The 20,711-nt window shown below is 48.2% G+C and overlaps 1 protein-coding gene across 7 annotated transcripts in view; it reads right to left on the bottom strand.

The window, feature by feature from the left end:
* MEIS3 (Meis homeobox 3) overlaps positions 1–20,711 on the bottom strand; it is a 65,715-nt gene that overhangs the window by 9,759 nt on the left and 35,245 nt on the right. For all 7 annotated transcript variants that reach the window (XM_060275537.2, XM_060275536.2, XM_088672751.1 and 4 more), the window contains 2 exons: positions 20,530–20,641; positions 7,520–7,665 (listed from right to left, as the gene is read on the bottom strand). In XM_060275537.2, the coding sequence (XP_060131520.1) occupies positions 7,520–7,665; positions 20,530–20,641 (258 nt within the window). The remainder of the gene's footprint in view (positions 1–7,519; positions 7,666–20,529; positions 20,642–20,711) is intronic.

Below are 20,711 nucleotides of genomic sequence, written 5' to 3'. Positions count from 1 at the left end.
GGAATCTTTTGCCCCACATGGGGTTAGAACTGGCGACCCTGAGATTAAGAGCCTCCTGCTCCACCAACTGAGCCATCAACCAAGTGTTCTACACTAAGTTGGTTCTCTTTCCTGTGCCTTTGTAGTTCCACAACAACAGGCAGAAGCTCAACAGGCAAAGCTTCCCCTATCACTGCAATGCTTGGCGGGGAACAGCTTCCCTGTTGATGTTCTTGCCTGTCCCCATAGCTGTTCAAGGCACAGGGGCCCTGCCAGAAAATGACAAATCCTTTGACAGATCTAAGTACCCAAATGCCACAGCTATGGAAACGTTTGCAGATCCCCGATGGCAGTTCTCTGACTTTTCGTTTCAGGAGCAGAAAGCCTCTATGTCTATGGTCTTGCTCTGATTCCACCTTCTACTCACTTCAACCCACAGGTGCCAATTTGCACAACTGCCTTCTGGGAACCTCTTTGACCATTTTATGTCTTCTCTGGATAAGAACATCTGGCTGAAGAATTCCTTTTGTCCTCTCCTCTCTTGTCAACAGTGCAGCTTCCTCCCAGATCTGCCCCCACTTGCTCCAGCACAGGAGAGGAAACAGGGGGGATCCAATTGGAAGAACAATTGTGCACCCAATCAGGAAAGAAGAGCCAACTTCCCCCCGCCAGTGTCAGCTCCAGTTTTTTGGGGGAAGGGCATGGGCAAGACCCCACTACCTCAGGGAGCCAACTTACTCACTGCAGCAGATTTTGCTCCCTCTTGCCAGTGGGGTCTGATGATATGCAACGCATCGATTCAGAGGGATGTCTGGTCTTTCCCAACCTTGATGTTAGCCCAGCATCTTCCCCCCTGAAGCATCTTCCACAAATCAGGCATCCACATGATGCTCAGGTGAGAACATGTGGTTTATCTGCTTTATATAAACTTTCTGCTTTTATAGCTCACCTTTCCTCCAAGGAGCTCAAGGCGGCATATATAACTTTTGCCCTCTTTGTATCATCCTCACAACAACCCTGTGAGGGAGGTGAAGCTGAGAGACAGTGTCTTGGAACATCTGCTTGGGAATTGGGAGAAAGAAAGGGACGTGGTTTTGTGACGGGTATGGAAAAGCCCAAGGCTTTACCCAACGAGCTTCCTGGCCGAGTGGAGATTTGAACCCTGGTCTTCCGGGTCCTGGTCCAACACCCTAACCCAGGCACCCCCAAACTGCGGTCCTCCAGATGTTTTGGCCTACAACTCCCATGATCCCTAGCTAACAGGACCAGTGGTCGGGGAAGATGGGAATTGTAGTCCAAAACATCTGGAGGGCCGAAGTTTGGGGGTGCCTGAGCTAGATGATACTCAGGGTCCCTCCCAACTCTATTTCTGATTTCTCTATTTCTAATTTCCTTTGCAATTCTTCAGCCTTTGATGTGGCCCAGAGCCTTTTGGCCAAAGATTTAGCTAGGGTTGCCATACATCTGGAATTCCCTGGACATAGCTGGTATTCGGCCCTTGTAAACAGCGTCCAGGTGGAAATCTCTGAAGTGTCTGGGAAAATTCGGACGTATGGCAGCCTATGAGGGAAGTGTAGATTTTGGCGAATTTCATTAAAAATAGCTCAATAGCTCTTTTTAAAAAAGATTTTGCAAAAAGAATCAGCAGCTCCTGGCCACATGCATTCCCTTCTCTCTGCTAAACCGTGGCCCAATTTATATGATCAGCAGAAATCTAGTGGCAAAGCTTTTTTGTGGACCATACCACTTGAGGCTACAGGGGTGAGGGGTGATGTGGAGTATTTGAATACTGGGCCACAGGTAAAATTCCACGCGGGCCTGGGCCCTAGCCACTGCCTAAGGATGCCAGGTGCTAAGGCCAGCCTTGTCTGCAGAGTTTTTTTTAAAAAAAAGTGGGGGGGGGAATGTACCAGGGGAATGTGAAACGGAGTCCTTCTTGAAGAGCTGGATTTCTACATGCAGGGAGATATACTGCCTCTCTCTCCCCAACCCCCAGGTGTGAAGTATCCACACAAACATGCAACCCCACCAGCACCCTCAAGAAGAGGCCCAGGGAAAAAGCCCTGCTTCTCAATTCTGCCAGCCCCGCACCAACTGAAGGTCACAATCTTTGCTTTCTTTTCAGGCTCCTTTCTTCGGCCCCAATCTCTTCGCCTTATGGGAACAGATCCCAGGAGGGCTTTGGGGAGCACCTTCCTTTTCCATGCCCGTCACAAAACCACGTCCCTTTCTTTCCCCCAATTCCCAAGCAGATGTTCCAAGACACCAAGTTCCCCTGTACCCGGTATCGGGGGACCTGGCAACTGTCCACCCCCCCCCCCATCCTGCCCTCCGCCTGCTCTGGCCTTTTAGCTGTCACTCCAAATGATGGATGAGTTGGGTCCTTGCCCACGAGTCACAACCGGGCCTCCGTAGGGCCCCCAACTCTTGACAGCCCGGTGACAGATGAGCGAAGGTCAGCCAGGTCACACGCAGAGTGGGGCAATTGCTGTGGATGCAACTCTCAGGTTTTGAACACAAGGTCACCACCTGCCTTTGGGGCTTTCTTCTGGAGCATCGTGGAGATCAGAACTTCCACCGATGCTCCCAGTTTCCCCTACTTGCCAGGACAGGATGGACTGTCTGATAATTCACTGTTCCTACTTTGCATTAAAAAATATTTAAAAAAAGCTTGGGGGTATCCTGATGCACAATTAAATGTATCTTCCTTGTGGGGGGGGGACTCTTGAATGTAAAAGGGGAGATGGAATTCAACTTAAAAATGTACATAGTTCCCCCCCCCCAATATTTATGGATTCTCCCAAAAAGGGAAACTAGGAAATATAGGTGTTCAGAGTTTCCCTAGGCTCCCGTTCACACAACTGTAGTTCCCAGGGATCCCTGTGAAGAGGAAATAGCTTCTACAGCAGTTCAAGCCTTCAGTGTCCTAGTAAGGACAGATGACAGGCTTTCCTATCACAGCACATAAAGAAATCACTATCATCCTGCATTAAGGACTGTGATCCTGTTCCCACTGCCATATAACCTCTCGGGAAGCGGTTGAGACAATGTAACCCAGTAGATCGGGGACAGCCCTACAGATGTTGCGGACTACAACTCCCATCATTCTTGGCTAACAGCTGTACTGGCTGGGGCTGATGGGAGTTGCTGTCCAAAGCAGTGGAGAGGCACCAGGTTGGCAAAAGTTTCTATAACCAAGAGGGTTGTTATTTTTGAAGTTCCCTGTATCCCATCACACTTCTATATGGAGAGGGGGCAGGTTTCATTATCAGCACCTGAAGTCAGGATGGGGGAAGTAGGCTTAGCTCCCAATCCACATGAACTCACCATATATTCTCCCACATGAGTTGACAGGGCCTTTTTCCAGCATGGATGGCCCCATATCTGTGGAACTCTCTCCCTAGGGAGATTTGCATGCCCCCTACTTTGCTGGGCCCTGAAAATCCAGCACGGGGGAAACCTATGACCCTTCAGGTGTCGTTGGACTCCAACTCCCATCAGCCCTTGCCAGCACAGCCAATGGTCATGTATGATGGGATCGGTAGTCCAACATCCTCTTGAAAGGCTAAAGCTTTTCTCATGAAAATCTCTTTTTTGTTTTTTAATTTAAAGCTGCTGTTCAAAACATGGCACCAACTATTGCCCCAATTTCAATTCGCTCACTCCCTAGCCCATTTGAGCCAGGCCGGGCCCAGCTTAGTCATAGCTGCTTAGCCTTGGAAGCCCCCTCCCACCTCACTCCCTGCCAATGCGTTCAGGGTAATTGGCTAGAATTGATTACCCTTCACCAGCCTCTAATAGCTTTATAGCTCCTTCAATTAGCCACTAATTGGCCAGCGCTCATTAACTCGCCTTTGTTTAACTAACCAGGGAGAGGCCCTGCCTAATTGCCTGGCAGCTTGGTGGCGAGCGAGGAGGGGAAGGGAAGGGAGCCTGGGTGGCGGGCATGGAAAGATGCCCACTGCTAGCAAGCCGCCCGCTTGCCAGTTCAAAGGGGGCCGCAAGCAGGGAGGCAGAAAATGGTAGAAAATGGCGCGCAGGAAGAAATGAACAGCACCATGGCCTAAGAAGGGACCTTGAAACATTTTCCTTTATTAAGGCCAGCTTTGGGCCCATTCTAACAATGGATGGTTCGCATGCCTTATTGTCGAAGAAAACCCCTGGTTCAAGCACGTTGGCGTGAGGGATGGGCTCGCACTGCAGGGTTGCCCCAGAATTAATAGAGCTGCCTCTGCTGTTCCATACCCTCCAACATTTCCCCGATGAAAATAGGGACATCCTAAGGAAAAATGGGACGTTCTGGGATCAAATCAGAAACCGGGAAGGCTTCTGTGAATGCCAGGTCTCTCCCTCCTGGAAAACAGGGACACTTGGAGGGTCTGCTGTTCAACTTGACCATTCAAAAACCCTCACGGAGTTTGTCTTTCTAAAGTTTGCAGTGGAACGTCCGGAACAACCAGATTTAACCATCTCTACGTTAACTCTTGAACTATCCCCTGCCCGAAATCTTCAGGAAGGGGAAGGAGAGGTAGACACAGGTGATTGCAGGAGGTTCCTTTTATTTGCAGCCAGAGATGTTGGGGACTCAGCACGCTTCCTTCATCCCCAGATGCAAACTAGTTTGAGACTTGCGGCACAGGGGCCTCAATACACTCCCCATTCTCCAACTTCACTAGAAACAGTGTCTCAGCCCTCTTAATGCCAGCTAGGCATTTAAGTGGGGCCACTTTATTCAAGAGGGAACTGCCCAGTCTGAGCCTCCCTATCTTGGAAATTTGCAATGCCCCTGGTTGGAATTAATTGTTCCCACAGACCAAGAGAAATGAACCTCAGGCCTAGCGGTGGCACGAATGTGGCCCTCCAAGCCTTGCTATCCGGACCTCAGGACTCTGCAGGCCACGCCTCCTGCCCAAGCCCTGCCCCTCAAGGGCCTCGTATCCTCTCAAAGCACTTTGGTCTGCCTGGAGGGTTTCTTTGCACTGTGAAAATGCCTAGTGCTTGTTTGGTATGGTGTGAGCACGTAGAAGCATCTGCAGACCCCCCCCCCCAAAGTGCCCCTATTTTCCAGGAATGTCCCTTACTTAGAGAAGCCCTCCCAGTTTCTGTTTTGATCCCAGAATGTCCCGCTTTTCCTTAGGATGCCCCTATTTTCATTGGAGTTATCAAACCATCTGAAGGCAATCCTGTACAGGGAAGTTTTGTTTTTTTTAATGTTCAATGTTTTGTTATGTTTTTATATACAGTGGTGCCTCGACTTAGGAAGACGATCCGTTCCGCGGCCTTCTTCGTAAGTCGAAGTCTTCGGTTGTCGAAGCGCCGCTTCTGCGCAGGCGCCGACCGTGCGTGCCGCTTTGCGCAGGCGCAGAACGCGCACGCAGGGCGTGCGTGGCGAAAAGACTTCCGGGGTTGTCGACTTCGGAAGTCGAAACCTCCGGAAGTCGAATCGTTCGGTTGTCGAGGTACCACTGTATGTTGGAAGCTGAACTGCCTTGAGTGGCTGGGGAAACCCAATAAGATGTGTGGGGTAGAAATAGTAAAATTAGCATTGTGGATTGGGGCGTCCCTATTTTCATTGGAGAAATATAGGAGGGGATACATCTGACTTGTGCGTGGTTGTTGGGATGTAGTCTGCCATGCAAAGGTAACAGTTGCATCCTCTGCTCAGCCCACACTTTGCCTCTATCCACCATTGACTTGTGGCCTTCAGAAAGCTGCCTATGGGGAAATCCACCCCATGGGTTGGAAGGAAGAGGTCCCCCACACTTGCCACAGCGACTCCACTTCTCCTGTTAAAGGAAGAGGAGGTGGGGATCTTCTGGAGACGCCCATGCTACAAATCTCAAGCAAGTTTGAAGCCAGGGTCAAATTCTCATGGCCTCCAGTGGTTGTTCGACAAATGCCTTCCCACTCTACCGGTATACCTGAAGGAGCGTCTCCACCCTCATCGTTCAGCCCGGACACTGAGGTCCAGTGCGGAGGGCCTTTTGGCAGTTCCCTTGTTGCGAGAAGTGAAGCTACAGGGAACCAGGTAGAGGGCCTTCTCGGTGGTGGCACCCACCCTGTGGAACACCCTCCCATCTGATGTCAAGGAAATAAACAAGTACAGTGGTACCTCATGTTGCGTACAGGATCCATTCCGGAGCCCTGTACGCAACACGAGCAGTACGCAAAATGAAGTGCCATGTCTGCGCATGTGTGCGGCCCGATTCTGCACATGGGCATGTTGTCATTTGTCGCGTCTGCACATGCGCAAACCGCCGAACCTGGAAGTAACCTGTTCCAGTACTTCTGGATTTGGCGCGTACGCATCCCGTGTCGTACGCAAACTGCAGCATTCGTAACAAGAGGTATGACTGTATCTGACTTTTAGAAGACATCTGAAGGCAGCCCTGTTTAGGGAAGTTTTTAATGTTTGATGTTTTATCGTGTTTTTAATATTCTGTTGGGAGCCGCCCAGAGTGGCTAGGGAAACCCAGCCAGATGGGTGGGATAATAATAATAATAATAATAATAATAATAATAATAATAATAATACCAGGTCACTGCCCTGTGGAAAGCACCCTGATGATATTGATATTGATCATGGTGATATACAATATTGTTTGTACCTTGATACTGTATATTGTGGTGTGTTTGTGTGTGTGTGTTTAAATGTAGTTCAATCTCACTTGTGTAAACCAACTTGGAAGGGTTTGTATCCTGAGGGGCAGGATATGAATAACTGCAATAAATAAATAAATGCTCTCGTGATAAAAACCATTTAGAATACGAGCTCAACCCAGCCCTAGGAGGTGGAGGAGAGACAGCTAACCACTGGGGAGACAGAGGTAGCAGCAACCACCACAGAGCCTCTGCTTCTCCACTCCAAATTCTTGTGTTAAGATCACCTAGGTCTTTGCTGCTGCTCACCAAAAAGGCAAGGGGAGAAGTGATCAGGTAGAGAGGGTGTTGCGAAAAACAGAAGCCTCGTGCTAGGACCTTTCTGTTAACTGCTCCTTGCTGCTTCACAAAACAAGGGTCCGTGATCCCTTGAGCCAATGGAAGGGTTTGAAACTGGGTTAATTTGGGAGAGGGGGGGAACTGTGGCCATCCACATCTTTGTTGGGCTACGACTCCCATCATTTGTGACTGTTGGCCATGCTGGCTGGGGCTGATGGGAGTTGGGGTCCATTTGGAGGGTCACAGGTTCCCCAGTCCTAGTTTTAGAGACAGAATATGCTGTTTTTGCGTATCTGATCTGTTCTGTACTCCAGGAAACTCCCATCAACCCTTGTTCGAATTGTCCCGTCCCCCCCATTCCCAATTCTTCCCTGCGTAGCTGAGAATGGGATACAGGGACCCTTGTTTTTGAAGAGGTCCCGGGGTTCAAGTCCCAGCACTCTCATTTAAAACTAGGAATGACCCCCTGGCACGAAATACTGGGGACTCGGCCAGTAGGGGCACTGCTGAGCCAGATGGACCAGTGGTTTGATTCAGTATGATGATCCTGGCGCCTTCCCATCTCTCCCACCCTTTCCCCCACAAAGATCCAGGTTCTTACCGACAAGTGTTGGAATAGCCACGCACGCATAATGTTTGTGGCCACTTTGGGGAAGATCCCTCTTTTCTTGTTCCGTTTTTTGTCTCGGTCTAAGTCGTCATCATCTCCCGTGCTGGGGGAGGCCACACTGTTGTCTAGACAGTCCCCTGCGAGGAAAAAGAAGCAGAAATGGAGAGAGAAAACTCTTTGAAAAAGATGGTCGGAGAAAGAGGCCCACGATGTGTGGGAGTAAATCTGCTGTGGTTCAGTTAGAAAGAGGTTTTGGAGTCATACCATATGTGGTCACTAGGGGGAGACACAGTATCAAGCGTCAAACGTCAGTGGCCCTCTAGAGGCTGGTAGTGGAATTTCACCCTTGGGAGGACTGTTGTAAACTGAAATCAGGGTCTTTAAGAATAGTGAGCTGCTAGGTAGTTTTCCCTTCTCCCCCTGCTCACTTTGACCTGCTCACACGCATAGCTGGCTGAACATTACAGACCCAGCTGCTGCATCACAGCTGTAAGAGCAGGAAGGAGGTTATGCATATGAATTGCTTTGATGGATCCATATGGTTTAGAATACTGCTACACAAAGCAACCAGACAGACACGATCGGGCATTCATGAACAGAATATAAAGGTAATATATGTCCTATATTTGTCCCTGCATCTGGCATGGAGGTTCTTTTGGGATATCTTGGCATACAGCCCTTGATTTCTAAACTAGCAGCTAAAAGCAAACTGTGCCGGAAACACATCTGAACTAGCCCTGTGGGGACTGTGTTATTGGGGGGCATTCATAGCCGTCGTGGCTGGTAGCCATTGATCACTTATCCCCTGTGAATTCATCTAATCCCCTTTTGAAGCCATCCATGTTGGTGACCACCCCAGCCGCTTGCAGCAGCGAGTTCCATAGTTTAACTGTGCGAAGGACTACTCTCTTTTGTTTGCAGTGTAGCAGGTGCTCCTCGGATCTGGCCACCATAGAGGACCAGCTAAGCCTGTCCATTAGGCAGGCATTAGCGGTCATGGTAGAGAACGTGTCTTGCATGCAAAAAGTGGCTGTTTCCACCTGTAGCATCTCTAGATGGTTCAACACTGGTCTGGAGAGGCCTCATCAGTCAGAGCAAACAGCAGTGAGTTAAGAGGGATAAAACAGATGGACGATCCGTCAATTTAAGATGGGCTGCCTGTGTCCTTGAGGCAGAGCTGGCTGTCACACGTCCACTGGATCAACACAAAAGGAGAGAGAAATGGCGTACGCGGTCAAGGGTCTAGAAGGCTAGCCTTATGGGGAACGGTTGAAGGAGCTGGGTATGTTTAGCCTCAAAAAGAGGAGGAGATATGATAGCCATCTTCCAATAGCTAAAGGCTATCACATGGAAGATTCCAACTAAACACCAAGAAGTACAGTGGGGCCTCGATTTACGAATTTAATCCATTCCAAAGGCACACTCATAGGTCGAAAACTTTGTAAGTCGAGTTTCCCATAGGAAAAGCGCTTTCCCATAGGAATGCATTGGAAATGGGAAAATTCGCAAGTCGAGGAAACTGCATCTAAAAACTCGTAAGTCGAGGAAACCGCATCTAGCCGCGAATGGGTTTTCCGTTCGGATGTCGGAAAAATCGTAAGCACGCGGCCACTTTTTCCGCTCGTAAGTCGAAAACGTCGGATGTCGAGGAGCTCGTAAGTCGAGGTCCCACTGTACCTTCTGACCTCTCTTGGGAGGCTGTGGATTCTCCTTCCTTGGAGGTTTTTAAGCAGAGGTTGGATGGCCATCTTTCACGGATGCATTGCAGGGGGTTGGACTGGATGACCGTTGGGGTTCCCTTCCAACTCTACGATTCTATACTTGGCCACAGGCATCTCCTCTGCTCGCAAGTAGACAAGACAGGGAAGGGAACCTAAGGCTCCTCCAGACATTGTCGGACTCCCAACCGCTCTAGCCAGCATGGCTAGTGGTTAGCGATATTGGGAGCCTGTGGTCCAGCAATACCTGGGAGGCCAAAGGTTGGCCATCAGATGCCACAGGGAGGCACCAGATGCTCAGATAATGACCCACTCCAGATATCAGATAATTAACCAGCCTCAGAGGTGGCTAACCTGTGGCCTTGCAGATGCTGTTGTATCTCTCATTAGCCATGCTGGCTGGGAGATGGAATCCAGCAACGCCACTCTTGCAGTGCTGGGATGGGATATTTGAGTTGGCTACTGTGGTGGTTTGGATTCCCCACCCCTGATTGTTTTATTTTATTCTATACTTTTTAAGATGTAACCCTGCTCTGGGATTTATCTTAGTGGAAAGAAAATTATGACGAATCGCCCTAAATCAACAGCAAACATCTTGGGGGAGGCACCCCCCCCAGTGGAATGGGGAACAGCATACCTTTATTCAGGGGCAGAGGGGAGGGGGTGCCTTGTGTAATTCTTTCTTATGAACTGCGCACGTTTCTCTGTATATCTGTTTGTTTAATTCATAGAATTCATATCCCGTTTGATTGAAAAGCCCCCAAACTCTCAAAGCAGTTTATAAGAAGAATAAATGAAATTATCAATGAAAAAGCCAACATTTTAAAGCCAGTTTTTAAATAAATAAATAAATAAATCAACAATAAGCTAAAAACTAGATAAAAACACATGCCAACATATTTGTTTTATAATGCAGGCCGTAATGCATGCTATAACTTATGCTCATGTTTTTAAATAGGCTTGGAGACCTTTCTGTTTAACATACAAGAAGTTTTTATATCATGAGGAGGCAGAGGACTTGGAAGCCTAGGCAAGGCGCTCTCTCTCTCTCTCTCTCTCTCTCTCTCTCTCTCTCTCTCTCTCTCTCTCTCTCTCTCTCTCTCTCTCTCTCTCTCTCTCTCTCTCTGGGATGGTGGATTACTAAGGAAGAACATGATGTGCTGCCTTTATTTGAAATACATCCCACAACTCAGTGGCAGACTTTGGGCTCTGAAATTTCAGTGACGCTAAAATTTGGTGCCTCTCGCTCTCCGTTCTACAGCATTGTTTCGGCGCTCCCTGCAAGGCGGCACCCAGTCGCACTTCCCTAAAACCGCCTATGCATAACCACGAAAGGTCCTGAAGATGAGGCAGTGTTGTGCAGTGGTTGGAGTGTTGGTTTAGGACCAGGAAGGACCAGGCAGAAGGCCCTGCCTAGCCCTGGTGCTCAATGAGTGACCATAGGCCAGGGGTTCTCAAAGGGTATGATGTGCCACACTCGTGTGGCAGGAGAGGATGGCAAGTGTGGCAGGAAAGTTCAAGGACCATCAAAGAAACACTTAAACATTTCAGTGTAGTATAGAGGGGGGGGATTATTTGCAGAATATGGATAGATGTGTTTTCAAAATGAGATCAAGACTGAGCATCAAGCACAATCTTAGTTGTACTCCAGAGTCACAACCTTGGGGAAAGCTGGAGAAAACTCATTTATAATTATATATTGGCAATGATTTGTGCTATTATGTAGCTGCATTTATACTTTTTGGGTGCCCCGTGATCATATTATAAAGTAGTTGTGTTCTGTGTTATAAATCAAGTGCGAGTAGGAGCTATTCCCTTTCGTTTTCCAATGTCATCAATAAGAAATTCTGTGTGGAGCGAGCCTTCTGAAAACATGGCCCAGATAAAGAAGTTTGAGAAGCACTGCCTTAGGCCAACCAGTCACATTCTCAGCCTAGCCTAGCCTACCTTACAGGGTGGTTGTTGTCAGGATTTTTAAAAAAGGAAGGACAACCCTGTACGGCCACTTTGAGCTCTTTGGGGCGAAAGCTGAGATTTAAAAGCTAATAAAATAAGGTTTCTTATCCCACACAGTAGCATCCTTCCACTTACAAGGAAAAACCCCATTGACTTCTGCCCGTTTTGAGTCAACCTCCTCAGCTGAAGACAGAACTTCCTCCCTCCTATCAATGCCCAAGAAAAGGGGGGGGCCTGCACTGTGGAACCCCCTGCTATCACACGCTCACCGCCTCCCTTTGCACACAAGCCTCGCCTAACAAACATAAAATCCCGTCTCTTTCCCCCCACACCCGCCCAATCCTAGCCCAATGGAACAGCTGTCATGCTTTTATATCCTCCGGCTAAAAGGCAGCTTAAAAGCCCTGCCTGGAGGGGGACGTAAATTATGCATCAGAGAAAGCGCTGCTGTCGGGGGCTTCCAGCAGCCATCACCCGTGTCCCCACTTGATCACCAGCCCCACCCTGCTTCCCTCCCCTCTCCCACTTCCCCACCACCGCACACAAAAATGCAAAAGTAAAATCCATTGCCCTCTGTTTCCAGTACTCTGCTTGCAGAGGGGTGCACAAGGACAATTCTTTGCCAAAGAACAAAACCAGAAGGGCGAGGTGCAGATGCAGCTGGAAGGTTGGGCTTTTCCAGGCAAGCCAAAAGGCCAAGATTAAAGAAAAGAAAAGAAAAGAAAGGCTGCAGCAACGTCACTGCAGTGAGATGTGCACAATGGCAGCAGAGCCTCACCAAAAGAAATTTTGGCGAAGTGAGCACTGTCACCATATTATTATTATTATTATTATTATTATTATTATTATTATTTTGCAGATCCCAGGATTCGGGACTTTGATAAGGTCAGGCAGTACCCTTCTACACCTTTCTTGTCTGCTTACCACATTATAGGTGGATTTATGGTTTATGACTAGACCAGGCAGAGCAGGATGGGGGGGGAAACAGTGTGCTTCAAGGAGGCTCTCACTTCTGTGTTCTGCCACAGAACAGACAGTGCACACTCTTCCTAAATGAAGAAACACAATATCTGAACCTAGAAAAAAACAAGCTTTTATACTGTATGCTTATTTGATTAATTGTCTGTCTTTTATCTAATTAAGTTGAAATAAATGTGCACATTACCAAAAATAGATCCCATTTTGAAATGATTTGCTATTTAATAAATGAAAGCTCCTCCTCCTTGTTTCAGGAAAGAGAAGGCTTTGATATTTCTACTTTGCCATTCCCCGTTGTTAGTCACATATGGGAACTAGTTTCAAAACATAAACAAGCAGGTGTCTTAACGTCCTAACCCAGAATTAAAATGTGCCTTTGACTCTTTTGCTTAGCCAGCACTAATCAAATTACAAAATGATTTTGTTGACTAACCTATTAGTGAAAGGTTGCAGTCCTAAGATAAAAATGCAGCTCTCTCATGTGTCCTCACTGCAGTATTCCCCCATTTCACAGACAGGGAAAACCGAGGCTTAGAAATGGCAGCTTTCCAGTGGAACCAGAGGTAGGACTTTAGCCCAGGCCTTACCAGATGATCCAGAGTTTTCTTATCCACAAATACAAATGAGCAAAGTACCCTTTAGCACTGGCATCCCCAAACTGCGGCCCTCCAGATGTTTTGGCCTTACAACTCCCATGATCCCTAGCTAACAGGACCAGTGGTCAGGGATGATGGGAATTGTAGTCCAAAACATCTGGAGGGCCAAGGTTTGGGGGTGCCTGCTTTAGCACCACAGGGGCACAGATCCCAGCCTAAGCTAGTTGTGTAAACACATTATTATTATTATTATTATTATTATTATTATTATTATTATTATTGGAATAAAGGAGCCTGATCTCAGAGGAAAATCCCTCTAATTTCTCCCCTCATTCCTAATTTACATATTGTTGTTGTTGTTGTTTAGTCGTTTAGTCTTGTCCGACTCTTCGTGACCCCATGGACCAGAGCACGCCAGGCACTCCTGTCTTCCACTGCCTCCCACAGTTTGGTCAGACTCTTGTTGGTGGCTTCGAAAACACTGTCCAACCATCCCGTCCTCTGTCATCCCCTTCTCCTTGTGCCCTCAATCTTTCCCAACATCAGGGTCTTTCCCAGGGAGTCTTCTCTTCTCATGAGGTGGCCAAAGTATTGGAGCCTCAGCTTCAGGATCTGTCCTTCCAGTGAGCACTCGGGGCTGATTTCCTTCAGAATGGATAGGTTTGATCTTCTTGCAGTCCATGGGACTCTCAAGAGTCTCCTCCAGCACCATAATTCAAAAGCATCCATTCTTTGGCGATCAGCCTTCTTTATGGTCCAGCTCTCACTTCCATACATCACTACTGGGAAAACCAATTTACATACCCTCTGAAGGACTAATTTACATACCCTCCAACATTTCTCTGACGAAAATAGGGACGTCCCATTCCATAATGACAATTTTACTATTTATACCCCACACATCTGACTGGGTTGCCCCAGCCGCTCTGGGCAGCTTTCAACAGGCATAAAAACATTTTAAAAAAAAATTAAACAAAAAACCCTTCCCTGTACAGGATAACTCCATACCCTCCAACATTTCTCCATTGAAAATAGGGGAATCCTAAGGAAAAGCAGGACATTCCGGGATCAAATCAGAAACCAGGATGGCTTCTCTAAATCAGGGAAAATAGGGACACTTGGAGGGTCTGAATTTATTATCCCACTCTAAGAGTTGGCACCTGGAAGCCACTAGGCCATGGGTAGGCCAACTCAGGCCCAGGGGCCGGATCTGGCTCAATCGCCTTCTAAATCCGGCCCGCAGACGGTCCGGGAATCAGCGTGTTCTTACATGAGAAGAATGTGCCCTTTTATTTAAAATGCATCTCTGGGTTATTTGTGGGGCATAGGAATTGGTTCATCCACTGCCCCCAAAATATAGTCTGCCCCCCCCACAAGGTCTGAGGGACAGTGGACCGGACCCCTGCTGAAAAAGTTTGCTGACCCCTGCACTAGGCCCAAACCAACCCCACTGAGAGATGCTACCTGATCTCACATCTGTTGCCAACCTGGACACAAGAGTCTGGTTTGGAGAAGGGTAAAACCCAGGTCCCAGGGCCAGCCCAATATACCCGAGGCGGACCCCAAAATGCTGCCCCCCTCCCCGCCAAGGAAGAAGGGGGCAGGGAAGCTCTGCATCAGGAACAAGAAGAAAGATCGACACCAGAATCTGCTGCTCCAGTGGACCTGCCGCCTGAGGCAGTTGCCTCAGCTTGCCTCATGGGTGGGGCAGCCCAGACTGGCGTAACTCTCATCCCCTTTCTCACAGTTGTCCTTCAGAAAGTTAGTTTATCTGTCAAGATGCCAATCCTTTGCAATTCAGTGGAGTGCAGAAATTGACTAGACCAGATTTTGAGGCGCTTCTGGTCCAGTCAATTTGACTCCGGCCCTCTTCCTTTTCATGGTATATACATTGGCACGAGCACATACATGGATGCTCGGGTCATATTTGCACACACGATGCAATCAAGGCTGCACCGCTAGTACAAACTTACCTGGGGTTAAGTCCCATTGAATCCAGAGGAACATACCGTACTTCGGAGCTGCAAAACGGTTCCTAAATTTACCAAGCCCTTTATCCAGTACTCAGTAGCGCAATGTGCTTCAAATGTGCTTTAGAGGTGTACACAGTAAAGAGTTGGGTTAATGCACGGGAACGTTTTAGTGCTAAGTGCCCTGAGAGAGAAGCAGGGAAGCGAAGCTCACCTAGGGTGAGAGACTAGGAGAGGGAAGGAAAGCCCTCAGGTGAAGAGCTGGGAAACTCTGTCATTTTTCTATAGGTAGCCAGGATCAAGAGCTACCTTTGACAGAAGATTCTGCATCTGTGGGCTGCCTTTATAGTTTAGATACCCTGCTGCTGATTTTCTCTTCTATTTATGCTGTTGCTTTTATGAGAATTCGCGTTTCATTATGCATTCCTTAAAATGATTGCATTTGTATAATTATTTTGAGTTAGATGTTACATAGATGTTATGTTGTGAAATTTGTCTTGCATGCTGCAAGCCGCTCTGCAGTTTTCTGGCGAAAGGTGGCATATTATCATTATTATTACCTAACCCATTGCTACTTAAGCTGGGGCTGGGGTGTGTGTGTGTGTGTGTCTTTTGTTGCATGCATCTGTCCCCTGTAACTTCCCCAATCCACGGGCAGCCAGGGAAGCCGACTGACCCAGAGAAGGAATGGAATGTCGGGCAAAAATGTCGGCTTGATCAGCCGCTGGTGGGCAGCAAGAAACACCCAGCCCTCCCCCCTGCATTTCGCTTTGCAAAAAGCAAGCTGCCCCTCCCCTTCCCGTTTAGGCGCCGACCCCTTGACCCTTGGAACGTCACCATTCTGCTTGGAATGAGAGGAAAGGGGACACACACACACACACACACGGGGCCGGCTTCTTTCTGTTCCTGCCATGAGTAACCAGGCCTGTCTCTGGAGGCCTGCAGACAGGTTTATGGATGTCGAGTCTCCAACCAAGCTGTGCTCAAAGTAGACCCATTGCAATGAATGGCCCAAGCCAGTGGTTCCCAACAGGTGGTCCGGGGACCCCCAGGGGTCCGCGAGCTATGCCAGAGGGGTCCGCAAGATGCTATTAGAATAAAAAATATATTAAATATATTTCGTATGATAACAGATTTTTTGTTTTGGCCGCTTCCTGCATGAGCAGAGTCTAGCGCAAAACTAGAATTAGATAGAGGCAGTAGTTCTGCTGTATGCCGTTAGGTGACGCTTTACAAACACTACTGTTTTGCAAAGAGGCAGCGCGCGCATTCTACTAACGCTCACCTCCCCAAGATGCTTTGTGCGCGTCGGCTTCATTTGTGTGCTACTGCGCAGGTACCCTGTCTTCTCCATTCCCCTCCCTCCTCCCTGGCACGCGCTGCCTCTTTGCAAAACAGTAGTGTTCGTAAACAAAGCGTTGTTTTTCGCGGAAGCTACAGTTCGTGTAGTTAAAAATGGACCGTTGGTTAAAAAGTGGTTCGTTAAAACGACAAAGGCCTACAGATGAAGAGGAAGAACTGTAAAAAAACGTATAAATATAAAATATAAAAAGACTCTTAATTTGGCTCTCACTTTTTAATTTTAGGATTAGGAATTAATGGGGGTCCTTGTCACAATAGCGGCTCGATGAGGGGTCCTCGAGAAAATTTTGTTGGGAACCCCTGGCCCAAGCTCAGACTTGTTCATTTCAGTGGGTCTGCTCTGGGCAGGACTAACATTGGGGACAAGCCAATGCTTCGTGGTTAGAAGAGCAGGGTGGGGAACTGGGCCAAAAAAGAAGTGGGTTTCAGCTGGTGATGGTCTCTTGATGGGTGGGGCCTTCAAAGCTCTAGGCGAACCCCCATCCCCACTTCGGAACTCCCTGCCTATTGATCTCAAGCAGGGACCTTCACCAAAACCTTTGCAGCACCTGCTGAAAACATTTTTTTTCTTTCGGCAAGCCTATCTAGGTACGAAGAATGCTGATGGGTGTTTTAATCTGGTTTTTAAAAAAATAAAAATTAAATGGTTGTTTTGAACTTTCCCTGCCTGGAACAACTGATATAGCCACAGAAGGAGAGAGGTTGGGTAGACAGGGGTCAGCAAACTTTTTCAGCAGGGGGCTGGTCCACTGTCCCTCAGACCTTGTGGAGGGCCAGACTATATTTTTGGGCTGAGGGGAATGAACAAATTCCTATGCCCCACAAATAACCCAGAGATGCATTTTAAATAAAAGCACACATTCTACTCATGTCAAAACACCAGGCAGGCCCCACAAATAACCCAGAGATTGGTTTTAAATAAAAGGACACATTCTACTCATGTAAAAACACGCTGATTCTTGGACCATCCGTGGGCCGGATTTAGAAGGCGATTGGGCCGGATCCGGCCCCCGGGCCTTAGTTTGCCTACCCATGGGGTAGAGCTTAATTCACACTCACCAGCACCATATTTGCTCCCAAGCTCTCCAAGCGGTCAAAGGAAGGCAAACCCTCCAGGCCGGAAGCATCTCAAAAACTGGCCCAGCCAATTTTACCACTCCTTGCTGATTTGCAAGGGATTAGCAACTGGGCTGATGGCTAACTTTCCTGAAGGGCACTGTGTGAAAGGAAGTGAGGGGGTAGTGGATGGAAATGTTAACCCTTCGTCCCTTAAAAGCCCTGCATGCCAGGTCTCCTAACACGCACACATCCTTTTACCGCCCACATTGGTGAGAGGAGTGGGCCCAGCAGGCAAGGACCAGGATGGAGGCAAGAAGAAGACAGGACATTTTTTGGGGGGGGAGGGGGCCGGGAAGTCAGCAGGCTAAATCTTCCTCCTTCCCCTAGGAGGCCTCGCTCACCCCATCGCCTCTAAAAAACCTGGATGCTGTTTCTCGATTTTTCCCAGGGCAGTCCACCCCTCCTCCAACTCTGGTCCTCCTTTTTCATCTCTCCCTCGCCTGCTCCCCCCTCACAAACCCCCCCATTGGAGGCTGACTTCTGCGCTTTGCAAGGTCGGAGGAGGAGGTTCCGTGGGGCAGCTTGCAGCTCTGCCGCAGTGACTCCCAGGGCGACCCCCAGCTTTGAGGGCTGCCAGCACACACACGGCCCTCCTCTTTCCTCCTGCCTTTGCTTCCCCTTTCTTCAGTTCGATGCCCCCATTCTCAGCGTATTTGCTCAACAGATGGCGACTGCTGGAATGCAGAGGCCCGTGTGTGTGTGTGTGTGTGTGTGTGTGTGTGTGTGTGTGTGTAAAAACTCACACTCTAATTAGCATAACAGCGATCTCCGGCTTTCTGTGGCACATGCTCACAGGTGTTGTAGGTGGGCACTCACGGCCTCTCCGCACATGCGGGGATTGCAAAACACAGATGGGAGGCCACAATGCATCTCCTTCCTGGCTTAAGGCACGGGGAGGGAAAGCAGAGCGTTGGCACGGGGGGGGGGGCTCCCTTGCAACGCTTCAGAATCTGGATGAGAGAAGGCCCGGAACACTTAACACAAGCCAGTTTGTATCCTCCCCCCCCCCCAAAAATAAAACACCCCACCTTAGGACAGGTTTGACTATATTGACCATAATTTCTTCCAATGGAGAAATCTGGTTTCACACATTTTTGTTCATAAGCCTGTTCTGTTTTTACAGTTGCCTCTGGGGTGTTGTTTTTTTAAAAAAATAAAAATCAGCGTGAAAATTCATCCTTAAATACTTGTTTTCATTTACTTATTCAAATACTTGCTCTATCGCAAAACGAGCATTTCTGAGCACACCTCATCTGAAGGTCTGCCCTTCGAAATCCATTTTATTCTAAATGAGACAGTTCTTTCGTACATCGCAAAATTCAAAGGACTGTGGAATCCAAAGAATAATTGCATCCCGATCCATACGTTGGCCGATAAAACACAGATTACATCGTAAGTTCACAGAACTCATAATCCTAAAGCACTGCTGATCATTTCTGCGCTATGTTTGGGTGGCCTTGGCTCCAGGAGCAAACTTTGGAAATCTTTGGGAGTCTGGCACCCTGAGCGAGGCCAACATTTGCTGCCCGCAAATGGATCTTCTCAATTTTGAACCCCATTGGCTCAGCGCCCTGTGCGGGGAAACCAACCACAGCACTCTAAATCCAGCACTGCTTGGCACAGTTTAAGGGTATGCAGGTAAGCTGGGGTATGTTAGGTACCCAAAGGTATATCCCCCCCACACACACCTTGTCTCTGGTGAAGACCACTATGCAAAGCCTGGTTTCACAGATGTGCCCCATCTTCTCATTTTCTGAGAGCCTTTGATCCTGCAACTGGGGTCCCCAAAAGAAGTGGATGTAACTGGATGTGCTCACATTCCCCCCCCCTTTGCTCAGCCTTCCCTCTGCCCTCCTCTCCAACCTTTACTGACTTTCCCACATAATACACTGCTTAAATTCAGATGGAAAGCTCTGTAAGGACCTCTTTGGCCATTGCTGTGCAAGCCGCTGAATACATTGTAGAAAAACAAGACAAGTAAGTCTAGACTCGACTGGCCCTCCTCACTTCATTATAACCAGCATCTTAGTCCCAGAAGCATCTCATCGCTGGGTGAAAGTTTGCAGCTGCAACGTACAAATTACTCCAGTCTGTCATGGCTCTTGTGCTAAGGGACCGCGATTTTACAGAGGGACTCTCCCTCCATAGCCAGCTCCATGCATCTCTCCAGTACAAATCCTCAGCCGAGCCACCATTTTCTTTGCCTCAGCCTCCATCCCTCATTATTATTATTTTTGCAAGACGAGTCTCATAAATAATGGCCTGACACACAGGGCTGTGGCATAGATGGCTGAGTTAATATGAAAGCTGAAATTAGGAAGAGGAGCACTGTCTGCAAAGAAGTCTGCTACGAAAAGCATTGCTGGCTTCACAGATTTTGGAGAGGAGGGCTCAAAAGAGAAGAGAGTGCTGCACAGAATGGGACTGCGCTCACTCCCCTTCCCAGAATTCATATAGTTGGCACGCGTCGTTCACAGTGAGGGCAATGTGATTCAGGAAGCATTCCCCTCACTCGGAACTGACTTTGCTTGCCTTCGGTTAAGTCATTCTGCAATGCCACTCTTCCCAGACTGAAGGCAAATGAATTAAGCTGGATCTGATGGGAGTTGTAGTCCAAAACATCTGGAAGACCCCAGGCTGAGTAAGGCTGCAATATTTAAATGCTAAGAACAACTATCATGATTATGGTGATCGTAACTGACTTTTTCAACTCAGTTTCTTAACTTTCGTTGCCGTGCAACAATTTTATTGTCAGGTTACCTGGTTCATTGTTGGTACAAGGGACCTTGTTTTTCAAACGTCTCTGTTGATGAACATTTTTGAACTCCGTAAACGCAGAAATAGATGCTTCGGTTTTCAAACTCGCCTCAGAAGTCGAACATGCCACCCAGCTTCCGTATTGAGCTTTCTGTATCGAGTCTTCCGTACTGAGTTTTTGGTTTTCAAACATTTCAGGACTCGGTCTTCCGGAACGGATAACGTTCGAAAACCGAGGTACCGCTGTATTTTGTTATACGTGGACCACTAGTTATTTTTCTTGAGCTTCCCTATTTTGTTGACCCGTGTCAAATATTTTTATTTGAGGTGGATGTCTTTTCTTTTTCTACAATTGTTCCCTTAAATTCTTTCTTCGCTGTATTAGCGCTCTTGGTCAAAGACATCACTTTTCACACTTTCTTTAGATACTTAATTCCGCCTAAAGAGCTCTCTCTGCAATGCTCTGCTTGCCATGTGCCCACACAAAAAATCCAGGACCACGGAAGCAGAGCCTTTCTCCTCCCTCCAGCATCCGCTAAACCTACCTTGTTCGCTGGAGTTATCACCGCTCTGCGATGCGATCCCACCACTGGAAGGTCCCGGCGTTCCCGAGTGCGTGGATCCCGTCTCATCGTGGTCCCGGATCCAAGAGTTGTTCTGCAGGCGAAGAGAGCACACATGGCAAGGCTAGCTGTGTGAGTGGGCACCAGGATATTACCCAGAACCA

The sequence above is a fragment of the Zootoca vivipara genome, chromosome 6 (genome assembly GCF_965207765.1).
Source record: "Zootoca vivipara chromosome 6, rZooViv2.hap1.1, whole genome shotgun sequence".
Classification (NCBI taxonomy): domain Eukaryota; kingdom Metazoa; phylum Chordata; class Lepidosauria; order Squamata; family Lacertidae; genus Zootoca; species Zootoca vivipara.
This window is presented reverse-complemented; position numbering and strand designations above follow the sequence as displayed.